Source organism: Ailuropoda melanoleuca, chromosome 14, assembly GCF_002007445.2.
Source record: "Ailuropoda melanoleuca isolate Jingjing chromosome 14, ASM200744v2, whole genome shotgun sequence".
NCBI lineage: Eukaryota > Metazoa > Chordata > Mammalia > Carnivora > Ursidae > Ailuropoda > Ailuropoda melanoleuca.
In genome coordinates, this window is record NC_048231.1 from 34120431 (window position 1) to 34132940 (window position 12510).

General features: G+C 44.9%; 1 protein-coding gene across 3 annotated transcripts in view; it reads left to right on the forward strand.

Moving 5' to 3' along the window:
- Positions 1-12510, forward strand: part of AK7 (adenylate kinase 7) — a 64211-nt gene that overhangs the window by 39243 nt on the left and 12458 nt on the right. For all 3 annotated transcript variants that reach the window (XM_034642234.1, XM_034642235.1, XM_034642236.1), the window contains exons 9-12: positions 414-491; positions 1343-1492; positions 5199-5327; positions 7102-7231. In XM_034642234.1, coding sequence (XP_034498125.1) covers positions 414-491; positions 1343-1492; positions 5199-5327; positions 7102-7231 — 487 coding nt within the window. The remainder of the gene's footprint in view (positions 1-413; positions 492-1342; positions 1493-5198; positions 5328-7101; positions 7232-12510) is intronic.

The window sequence follows — 12510 nt, forward strand, 5'->3', positions numbered from 1 at the left end:
CCACCTAGGCGCCCCCCCCCAACTCGTCTTTAACATTCAGTTTAGATTTCATCCTCGGAAAACCTCTCTGCCTCCTCCCCACCTCCCCCACGGGCCAGTTGCCTCTTTTCCCAGAGTCCCCTGGGCAAGCTGCATATGTTCATAATCATCTGTGTCCTCGGCTGCCTGCCCTTCAGACTGAGAGCCCCTGGAAGGCAGGGATCCAGCCTTACTCATCTCTGTCACCAGTCCCTGGCTTGCAGGGGTGAATATTTGCAAAACAAAAGAATCAATGCATACCTTCAGGGCACTCCCACTCTGTCCCCCCCACAAAGAGGAAAGAAAATTATTTACTTATATTGACATTCATTTAAGAAATTTTGTATTAAAATCTTACAGGCAAACCAAATAGTATTTCTATTTTTCTCTAATAGTGCATCAGTAAAAATATTGGCCCTGGGAAAATCCAGAAAATACCCAAAGAAAATGCCTTCCTAACCAAGGACTTAACGGTGAGTGGTTAAGAGGTTCTTTTCCTAAATGTGTTGACTCTTGAGGGGTTTGGAGTCCGAGTACCTGGCTTCCGGGTTCCCGTTTGCTCCTGCACAGCTAAAGATTTTACCCTAAGCAATTTCCCCTTGTCTTCTGAAAGCTTCGGTTTTCTTTTCTCAAAAACCATCAGAGGTCCTGGTCAGAAACCGTATTTGAAAACTGTTTAATATTAACAGACACTGGATGTCCTTCTCTTTGGCCTCTTTGTGTAATTCACACAGGAACCTGGGGTTCTGATTCCATTACAACAGAAACCCACACAGCTCTAGTCAGCAGTGTGCCCTTTGAGCTTGCTTTAGGACATAATTTTTTAATTTTTTAAATTATTATTACTTTTTAGGAATAAATTGCATCAAAACCCTACATTTGAGAATGTTTCTGGAAGGGCTGGTATCCCTGGTTGCCTCTGGGGAGCAGAGCCGGGTGGGTGGTGATGGGGGTCAAAGAGAATGCTTTCCTCTATTCTTTTTCTTTTGGATTTTGAGCTCTAGGATTGCACTATTCAAAGAATAGATACAGTTACAATTTGCAAAAAAAGAAACCTTACACTGGGATTTCCGGCATCCTCCTACTCTTTGAGCTGCTTGTCTAAGAGCCAGGATGTGCCTGTCCCGACCGCAGAGGTGGGAAGAGTTTAGAAGTGTCACGGAAGACCACAGGGGGTGCCCTGTCAACACCAAGTGTTGCCATTGATGACTTCGTGTTTTGCAACTGAATATTTTTTTTCTTTAATCACAGTGATTTTGGTCTGTTATAACCGTCAATGCGAAAGAAAAGTCACATCAATCTCTAATATTCCTTTATCTCTTAGCAAGAGTGCCTTGACCATTTACTGGTCAATTTGAGAATGGAAGTACTTTTTGTGAAGGAGAATTTTAATATTCGATGGGTTGCCCAAACAGGATTTGTGGAAAATATCAACAATACCCTCAAAGAGTACAAGCAAAGCAGAGGATTATTGGTAAATAGAACAATTTCCTGTTTTAAATTCTGATTTAAGCAAAGTAAATGAAACGTTTAGTATAATTACACCAATGAAAGTATTTTCTTTTTCAAATGTCCCAATTTCTAAAACCAAGTTCTTTTAGAAATTTGATCCACTTGTCCACGTCTAACAATCTATGTGTATATTATATTAATTAGTTAATTAATGTCAATCAAATATTAAACTTTTTTTTTAAAGATTTTATTTATTTATTTGACAGAGAGAGAGACAGCCAGTGAGAGAGGGAACACAAGCAGGGGGAGTGGGAGAGGAAGAAGCAGGCTCCCGGCGGAGGAGCCTGATGTGGGGCTCGATCCCACAAACGCCGGGATCACGCCCTGAGCCGAAGGCAGACGCTTAACCGCTGTGCCACCCGGGCGTCCCCAAATATTAAACATTTTAAAGGTAACACAAATAATGACTATTATGCTTGACACAAATTGAACATGATAATAAGCTCAAGACTGACAACCACAGTGCTGTCTACATACGGAAAAATAGGGGCGCCTGGGTGGCTCAGTCATTAGGCGTCTGCCTTTGGCTCAGGGCGTGATCCCGGGGTCCTGGGATGGAGCCCCGCATCGCGCTCCTCCACTGGGAGACTGCTTCTTCCTCTCCCACTCCCCCTGCTTCTGTTCCCTCTCTCGCCGGCTGTTTCTCTCTGTCAAATAAATAAATAAAATCTTTAAAAAAATACATACAGAAAAATAACAGATGCATCCTGGCTGGCCTGTTTCAGCCCTGGGTTACCTACAAGAGAGGGTTGGGGGGAGGTGGAAAGGAGAAGTCTGATTGTTACTTTGATCTCTTCCTGTTGCCCAGGGGCTTCTCTAGTCATCTTAATCATCAAACTCTTCAAAGTAGACATGCTTATCTCCACATTGTAGATGATGAAACTGAGGCTCAGAGAGGTTAAGCAATTTCAAGGTCACACAGTGAGTCAGAGACTCAAACTAGTTGGGATGCAGACTTAGCTAGAACAGCCTAACTGCAGTGTCTCCATACCTCCCTCCCTGAAATCAGCTGTATGTAGCCCTTGCCCAGGTCCTTGATTTATCCCAGGGAAACATCCCAAAGAGGACAGTGGGTAATACATGAGAACACCTGTTGAAAACTGTCAGGTGACATATGAGGAACAGGTGCCATCCTTACCATAGCTACCACTGTGCAGGGGAGACTCCATACGAGCAAGAACAGTATCTCCATTGTGTCTGGGAACCACATTCTCCTGAAAAACATGCCTAGTTAACAATAAGTAGGAGATGTGCCTCTCAGCAAAAGAAACAGTGATACCTTTAAGCATCTGAGATACCCATGGTGGCAGTACTTGGAGCCTATCCTGAGACACACAAGACCCAACTCAATTGGTGAGATTAGTGTTGTCCTCTGTGGGTCAAATGGAAAACAACGCAGTTAGGGTACAAGGACAAAGGGCAAGACACTTTAAAGAGATCACATGGTTCCCGATTAGCAAGACTGGACAGAACATGATAGAGGGAATAAGCAGCTCTAAAAGATAATTTTTTAAAGATTTTATTTATTTGAGACAGAAAGCACCAAGGTGGAGGGTGGGCAGAGGGAGAGGGAGACACAGACTCCCCACTGAGCAGGACCCTGGGATCATGACCTGAATCCAAGGCAGACAGTTAACCGACTGTCGCCCCGAGCATCTCTAAAAATGGAACAGTCTATCCATCCCTGGGGGCTGGTCAGAGTAGAAGCATAGCAAGGGAAACTACCCAGGGTGGGGTAGACAGTGCCATACCAGTGACATCCCAAAACATGGAGTCTTAAGCCAAGGGCGTCCATGATTCCAGTCCCCTTAGCAAGGCAAGGTGGTCCCTGCTGCAGACAGATGCGTCAAGCCTCCGTGACAGGATGCCACTGAATAGCCCATTCATTGAACTCTTCATGTTCCAACGACGCTCACCAACAAGCCTCCGTGCCCGTCTGTCCGAGGGAGCAGATGTACAGACAAGTGTGCTTGGAGTTCTGAGTTCCGTGGCAGTCATACTTCTCACTATTGAACGGGTAAAATGCCATTCTGGATTTTCACTGGCTGAGGTGCGCCCACCCCAGGAGACAGATCTGCCATCGGTGTGTGGACAGAACGGTGCTCGTGAACGTGCTCACTTGGCAGCTGGACCTCAGGCCGTGGTGAATGCACCAGGTCCTCCCAGGGGCACAGCCCTGCCCATCCAGACTCACCTTGAGCTGCTTTCTTGGACACCCTTCCCCTGCCCGCGACCTTGGTCATCACCATCATCCTGAAAGTGTCCCTTGCCAGATGAGAACAGTCATGTTCAGCATCGTCACTCAGCACCCCTGCAATGTCCCTGTTTATTTCCTTCACTTCCTTGGTCTCCTTGTCTGTCAAATGGTAGTAATGATAACCACAGCCAACTTGGTGGCTGAAATTATATAACCTTTAAGCACATGGACGCTCCGCCAATGGGAATTCTTTCCACCAGCCCGATTGTCGTTATTAACTTGCCTGACAAAATACGAGGCTTCAGTTCCACAACTGTTTGGACCACTTTGCAAGAAATGACCGCTACTGATATTTTGAATTCTGTTGAAAATAAACATTTACTCCCTGGTTATGAATGTCACAGAGATTCTATAACATTCAATCAAGTTTCAGCAGAAGAAATGGTGGGGCTTTTTTTTTTAATGAGTATATTTTTAAAAACGAGAATAAATTAACTGTGCTAAAAAGTAAAGTAGGATTAAAGACCCAGTCAGTCCAGAAACAATGTTCATGAGGCAATGATCTAAGTCCCCGCACACTGGACCAGAAATTCTCTGTCTCTGTTGTTTTTGTAAGAGTAATATGACTCATATGTGGAATTTAAGAAACAAAACAGATGAACGTAGGGGAAGGGAAGGAAAAATAACATAAGACGGAATCAGAGGGGGAGAAAAACCATAAGAGACTCGTAACTCTAGGAAAAAAACTGAGGGCTGCTGGAGGTGGGTGGGGGCTGGGGTAACTGGGTGACGGGCATTAGGAGGGCACGGGATGTAATGAGCACTGGGTGTTGGATGCAGCTCATGAATCACTGACCTCTACCTCTGAAATGAATAATACACTATGTGTTAATTAAATTGAATTTTAAGTAAAAAAATTTTTTAGAAAGAGTAATATGGCAGTGTGTAATGCTTGAGTACTCTGTTCTTTAATACTTTTAGTGCTTTAGTGTAATGCTTGAGTCCTTTAGTACTTCGGTACACAATATGTTAATTAAATTGCATTTTAAATAAAAAATTTTAAAAAGAGTGACACGGTAGTGTGTAATGCTCAAGTACTTTGTTCTTTAGTACTTCTTAGTACTTTGGTTTTAGTACTTTTAGTACTTTTTTTTCTTTTGGTGCTTCTAGTATGGCCTGAGCACGTCTCGTTGAGCATTGTGGCCCCCATGGCCAGTCGGTGCACATAGTAGATGCTCACTGAGAATGAGCAGGAACGGCCCCTCCCTGATTGGGTAGCAGCACTGTGAGGACGATGTGGCACCGACCACAGAGGCCGCCGTGCAGGAAGTGGCTCTGGAGGCGTGAGAGAGGAGAGTAAGCCCTCAGGACCAGAGATGTTCAGGAAAGGCGCCCCCCCTGAAGTGAAAAACACTCTGTCAACCCACAGACTGTTCGAAATTCACTGGAGGTCCTTGTTCTCCTTTTGCAGCCGATCAAGATCTGCGTTCTGGGTCCTCCTGCTGTGGGAAAATCCAGTGTTGCCGAAGCCTTGTCCAAGCACTACAAACTGCATCACATCAAATTGAAGGATGTCATTTCCGAAGCCATAGCGAAACTGGTGACATTTCTAACTACCTCACTGGGGATTTTTATATCTTAAAAAATGCTTTTCTNCTTGTCCAAGCACTACAAACTGCATCACATCAAATTGAAGGATGTCATTTCCGAAGCCATAGCGAAACTGGTAACATTTCTAACTACCTCGCTGGGGATTTTTATACCTTAGAAAATGCTTTTCTTAGTCTTTTTTTTTTTAAGATTTTATTTATTTATTTGACAGAGAGAGAGACAGCCAGCGAGAGAGGGAACACAAGCAGGGGGAGTGGGAGAGGAAGAAGCAGGCTCCTAGCGGAGGAGCCTGATGTGGGGCTCGATCCCATAAGGCCGGGATCACGCCCTGAGCCGAAGGCAGACGCTTAATCGCTGTGCCACCCGGGCGCCCCTTTCTTAGTCTTATGATAAGGAAGCCACTAATTTTACATGGCATCCTGCATAAAGATTTGTTATTTTGATTGGATTTTGTTGTTGGCCCTGGTTAGGAAAACAGAGTATCCCACAGGACTTTCCTCTGTGAGGTGAAGCATCTTTCACACAGTGCCCTTGAAATTTAGTCTGTTTCCAGCTGTTGCTAAAAAATATATCTTGTATTCTCTCTGTTGACTGAAACATTTTTAGTTTTGGGGTTTTTTTAAGAGGGTTTTTTTAAGTAGGCTCCACGTCCCACGTGGAGTCCAATGTGAGGTTCGAACTCACCACCCTGAGGTCAAGACCTGAGCTGAGATCAAGAGTTGGAGGCTTAACTGACTGAACCATGCAGGCACCCCAATTTTTTTTAGGTTTTTTTATTCTTGATGTGTGTTTCTCTGAGTATTATCAGATTATTTATTCACTGCTTTAAAAAAAAGAGAGAGAGAATTGGGTGCCTTCATGGCTCTGTTGGTTAAGCTCCCGACTCTTGATGTTGGCTCAGGTCATGATCTCAGGGTCATGAGATCAAGCCCCTCATTGGGTTCCACACTGGGTGTGGAGCCCGCTTAAGATTTTCTCTCTTTCTCTCTCTCCCCTTCTGGCCCTCCTCCCCTCGAGTGCATGCACACACTTTCCTTTCTCTAAAAAAAAGGAGAGACTATTAGAGCAATTTTAGGTTCATAGCAAAACTGAGAGGTAGGTGCAGAGATTTTCCATCCACCCCCTACCTTTTGCACGCCTAAGCTCCTGCATTTTCAACATCCCAGCAGAACAGTTACAGTGTTTATAACTGATGAGTCTATACTGACGCTTCGTTATCACCCAAAGCCCTTGTTTACTTTAGGATTTCTTTTGGTGTTACACGTCCTATGGTTGGGACAAATGTATAATGACATGTACTTACCATTATGGTATCACACAGAGTCGTTTTACTGCCCTAAAATCCTCTGTGTTCTGCCTATTCATCCCACCCTCCCCTCGGCTAACTGCTTTTTATCATTTTACTGGAAGTGGCAGCCACTATGGTATATTTCCTTAAACGATTACTCGAAGTCTTAATTTCTACAAAATGTGTTTCCTTCAAGTGAGATACAACCTGACACCCAGAAAAGTGTTGATTCTTAAGCAGTTCCGGTGTTAAAACGGAAATGGATTCTTCTCCTAAAATAGAGTAAGAGAAACCTCGAGGCTCTCAACCATCTTTGTAGATAACACCCATCCTGACAATTTGCACAATGACTCCACGTGGGTGAGCGTATTCCCTGTTTGGACGCCAGCCTTTTCCAGGATCACTCGCCAGATGATTTTCGAGTAGCAGATCTGTGCAGGACGTCATCCAATTTGAATATCCCTGTGGTATGTAGGAGGCGATTGTCACACCTCAGGATGAGGGGGAAGAGGAAGAAGAAGGTGAGGAGGAGGAGGAGGAGGAAAATGTGGACGATGCGCAGGAGCTCTTGGATGGCATCAAGGAAAGCATGGAGCAAAACGCAGGTAGCGTGCATGGCACGGCGCTGCTCTTGTTAACAGGCTTTGTGTCCTTGTTATAAAAGACTACTTGTTTGTTATTTAAAGTACAGAAAATATAACAAAGAAATTTTGATCATAATCTCATCCCCCTGTCCTCCAGAGAAAAAAAAAAATCACCAGAAAGAGCTACCTAAGTTAATAATAATAAAAGACCAAATGTATAGTCGTAAATATTTGATAAGCATCAAAAATCATTAACTAAAAGGCAAAGGACAAACCAGGAAAGGATATTTGCCACTAATATGATAAAGGCTTAATATCCTCAATATATAAAATGCTCAGGCAAACTAATAAGACAATCATTAAATCCTTAATAGAAAAAAAATGGATGGGTTACATGGAGTCATAATACATGCAGGAAGAAATACAAATAAATGGGAAAATGTCCTTACTCATTGGGTAACTCCAACCAGTTTGTTAAGCAAACTCATCAGAGTGAGGGGTTGCTTTAAACACAATCTCTGGACTCATTCTTTCCCCACCCTTGGACAGAGTTTCGGGCTGGTTCCACTACAACTCCTAGATAATAAGCAAGTAGTCTCGTTGTTTGTTCATGCTCTAAGAAGTCCATTCCAATCAAATAATTACAAGCTGTGTTTTGAACTTAGACTTTTCCAGGGGACCTTGCTACTTGGCAGAAAAAGAGTGTAATCATTCGGAAGCGAAAACCACTTCATTTTGATTTCTGTAGACAGTCGAGATCCTCCATCAAACTGGTTTTACTGGTATCATTCATAGACGAGTCCAATGTGTGCCCATCAGACTCTGAGCCAACGGAGTTTCTCCCCTGGCCACCCTCTCAAGCACGTTTGGCTTCTTCCCTCTTACTGCCTCCTCTCTTCTTTGCTGGTGGCTGCTTCTGATCCTCCAGGGTTGGGCTGGCAGGTGGAAGCAGGGAAGGAGGACAGAGGCGTAAGCCGATCCGGGGTGACAGATGGCTCCTTCCTGGTGTTGCCCTTCACAGACCCTCCCACTGAGGACCACCCACTGCATTCCTTGGGGCACAGCTCTCAACTGCCCTCCCTGCCTCTGGTCTTCTGGCACCGGCCCTTCGTCCCCTACAGGTGGTCCTCTCCCCAGCTACTCATCTTCAGGAATTCTAGCGTCTCCACACCTTCCTCTGAAGGTATCTCTCCCCCTCCTCTCCTTGCCCCAGGCCACTCCAGTCTGGCGTTCAGCGGTGGGGGACATGGGCTTGTATGCACACACTGGATGTCCGTTTCAAGCAGGCAGCCGGTTATCTGTGTCTTGGTTTCTGCTTTGGTATGGGCTGGGCCAGGAGGAAATGGAATTTAGAATCCCAGAGACGTCCCAGAGGGAAAAGAAGGTACACCGAAAACCCAGTTCATTCTTCAAAAATTTTTTAATTAAAAAAATTATTTATTTATTTATTTATTAAAGTAAGTGGGCTCCACACCCAATGTAGGGCTTGAACTCACCACCCTGAGATCAAGCATCACGTGCTCTCCTCTGACTGAACCAGCCAGGCGACCACCTTTTTTTTTTTTTTAAAGTAATCTCTATATCTGACATGGGGCTCAAACTCATGTCCCTGAGATCAAGAGTAACATGCTCTTGATCTCTGTAGAAAACGCAGTTTATACTTTGAGATAAAACATGGCCTCTGCCTCACCGGTGAGATCCTTGGGAGCTGGTGTGCTGGTTCTAGAGAGACTGACAGCATCCTGGCTCCCACCACTTGAGGGAGGGGAAACAACCCAAGATAAGACGTTCCTTGCAAGGACACCTGTGGAAGGAGACCTGGCAAGACCACATTAGAGGGTGGAGGGCTGGGACTGTAAGGGGTCTGCAGGTGTGCACAGCCCTGTGTCTATACACCAGAAGCCCGAGGTCTCAGGCCAGAGCAGGGCACTGGGAATGGTGAACGACGCCACCCCAAGAGGAGAGGGAAGAGCATGTAGGATTCAGGCTAACAGGATAAGACAAACCCTGAACAATGTTTATTGGACAGAGACATGGAACTGGTCTTTGCAAGAACCCAAAAATCGTATCCAAAGTGTGTAACAGGATGGTCTGAAGTGCCAGCAGGGCCCTTTCCAGCCCCAGCGGAGGTGAGCACCGCCGACAAGAATTTCAGTGCCGAGCCGAAAACAGTCGCTGCGCTGTTCTAGCTCAAGAAGGGCCTGTCCTTGGCAGCCGGCCCTGTTCTCCCCCACATGTGGGGAGAGGCCACGCGGGTCAGCAGCCTCTGCCTTGAGGGGCCCTGGAGGGGGGCAGAGGAAGTGGCCTGCAGTCACCCACCCGCTTCCTACCAGATCAAACAGTTCCTTCAGTCCCTTTAACCTCAGGAAGGTTGTTTTGTTTTGTTTTTTTCCTTCCTCAAGTTTGTCCCCAAATCCTCCCTATTCGTATTTACCTGAAACTAGGACGTGGACCTTGATTCTGTTTGGACAAAACAAGACCTTTGAACTCCCTGCACAGACCTACATAGAAATTGCATGGCTGGAGCAAGGACACAGAGGTCAGAGGTCAACTCCCTTTTCCCTCACATGACCCAATTTGTTATTAAATGACTCTGACAGTTCCAACGAGACAAATTTCATAGTCCCGCGGTGGGGCGCCTCCATGTCCTGAGAATTCCACCCTGGTCGACCTCTGACGATGCGGCCAAAATAGGGGCTGGGTTAGACCAGAAGGTACCGGTTGCCGATTCTTTATGCTCACGTTATGTATTTCAAAAGCATTGTGGGATTATCGAAACTAGTTGGTGGGATTCCAGGTGGTCATTGGACTAGTCTTTCAGCTTTTCTGTGAGTTTGAAAATAAAAATTCGAGCACCTGGGTGGCTCAGTCGGTGAAGAATCTGCCTTCGGCTCAGGTCATGATCCCAGGGTCCTGGGATCAAGTCCCGCATCAGGCTCCCTGCTCAGTGAGGAGTCTGCTTTTCCCTCTACCCCTCCCTCCCCGCCCCCCCACTCGTGCTCTCTCTCAAAAAAATCAATAAAATCTTTAAAAAAGATATTACTTGAATGTGAAAGATAGACTTCAAAAAAAAAAAAAAAAAAGCAGGTGGTGTTTTAAAGGCTGTCCGGCAGGGCTGTATTTCTTCATTTCAAAGCAGAAGTGACAGTTCCCTTCCAAGGAGCTCCCCACTGCCAAGGTTGAGGGTGTATCTCTAGGAGGTCACAGTTCTCTAGAGAGAGCTACTTGGGCTTGGCCCTTTGTGTACTCACGTTCCATGATTATCAGAAACTGCTGCTAGATGTCCCTTCGTGCATACTGAACACTTCAGCTCAGAAACAGGAATGAATGGCAAAGCCGGCTGGCTGAAATCAACCAAGGGATGCATGGAGGGGCCTGAAGCCTCATTTCTGAGTATTTATGTGTCTTTGCCTCAGCAATGGAAACTTCGAAAGTCAGAAATAGACTGCTTAGATAAAACTTGTCTTTGAATTTTGCTGAATTCCTCGACATTTTATTTGGCTTTATTTCTTTGCACCACAGTGAACCTTACTGAGAAGTAATATCTAATCATTTCAAGGAATTTTATTATGCAAAATAACGCCTTTGATTTTCTTTCTTTCTTTCTTTCTTTCTTTCTTTCTTTCTTTCTTTCTTCCTTTCTTTCTTTTCTTTGGTCTCAGCCCTAACACTTAAATTTCTGGAAGACACAATTAGTTTTGAATCAGTTACTGCTTAATGAGTCGTGGGGCAATGAGAGGTACAAGAAAGAAGAAGTGTTTTAATGACATCATTTTATTGTCCTTAATACAGTGATTAAAAGACACCAAAAACCCAGATGCCTGGGTGGCTCAGTTGGCTAAGCATCTGACTCTTGATTTCGGCTCAGTTCATGATCCCAGGGTTGTGAGATGGAGCCCTATGTCGAGCTGCTTGCTAGGTGGGGTTAAGATTCTCTCTCCCTGGGAGCCGGGGTGGCTTAGTTGGTTAAGCGTATGCGTTTGGCTCAGGTCAGGATCCCAGAGTCCTGGGATCCTGCCCCAAGTCAGGCTCCTTGCTCTGTGTGTGTGTGGGGGGGGGTCTGCTTCTCCCTCCCCCTCTGCTCCTCCCCCTGCCTGTGCTCTCTTGCTTTCTCTCTGTCAAATAAACAAATAAAATCTTAAAAAAAAAAAAAAAAAGATTCTCTCTCCCTCTGCCTGCCTCTCTCTCTAAAACAAAACTTAAAAAAATAAAAATAAAAAATAAAATTAAACAAAAGAGAGACCAAAACTCTTTTGTATTGTAGACCCACTGATAAACTAAAAGTATGGTATGACCCTAGAAAGAGCTTCGTAGATCAATTACTCAAAGGTGCCAAACTCACAATACCGTAATGCGTACATTAAGCAATGTAAGGGCAGGGCCTTGTCTCAGAAATAGTAGCTGTTTGATGATTACGGTAGACTAATGAATGAATATCGCAGTGAAGCCGCATCATATTGTCCTTTAACCATTGTGCCAGTTTCAGAACAAACTCCGCCCTCCTCATCGATGCCACACAACTGGGGGAACACAGCATCCAAGGCTGGACAGGGAACTGTGTAGAGGGGCCAAGGTCGGGAATGCAGATTTGGAGAGATGGGTGGGAAGGGCGTTCGTTCCTGCAGCTTTAAAGAGAACTGTGCCTTTGAGAGTCAGATCAAGCTCGATTTTTATTTTTTAATTTATTTTTTGCTTTTTATTTTTAAGTAATCTCTACCCCCAGCGTGGGCCTCCAACTCACCACCCCGAGATCAATTGCATGCTCTACCGACTGAGCCAGTCGGGCGCCCCAAGCTTGATTTGTATTCCAATGCAGCAAGTATTTTTTTTAAAAAGATTTTATTTATTTATTCGACAGAGATAGAGACAGCCAGCGAGAGAGGGAACACAAGCAGGGGGAGTGGGAGAGGAAGAAGCAGGCTCATAGCAGAAGAGCCTGACATGGGGCTCGATCCCATAATGCTGGGATCACGCCCTTAACCGCTGTGCCACCCAGGCGCCCCATGCAGCAAGTATTTATTACTATTATTACACTATTAGTAAGTCGTGTGTTAACACACGTGAATACTATCTCACCTAAATCTTAAAACACTCAGGATGTCTCCACTTGCTCCTCGTTCTGAATATTTGGGAATTGCAGACATCAGCATTTGCTTCTGTTCTTTATTGCTGACAAGCTCATTGGGTTCTCCTCCTATTTTATCATGCATTAAAATTCACTTGTCATGTTCAAAATACAAAACCACGTATTTGTAACTTTAAAATAAAAGATTTTCAGTAGTAACACTGACTGCACAACA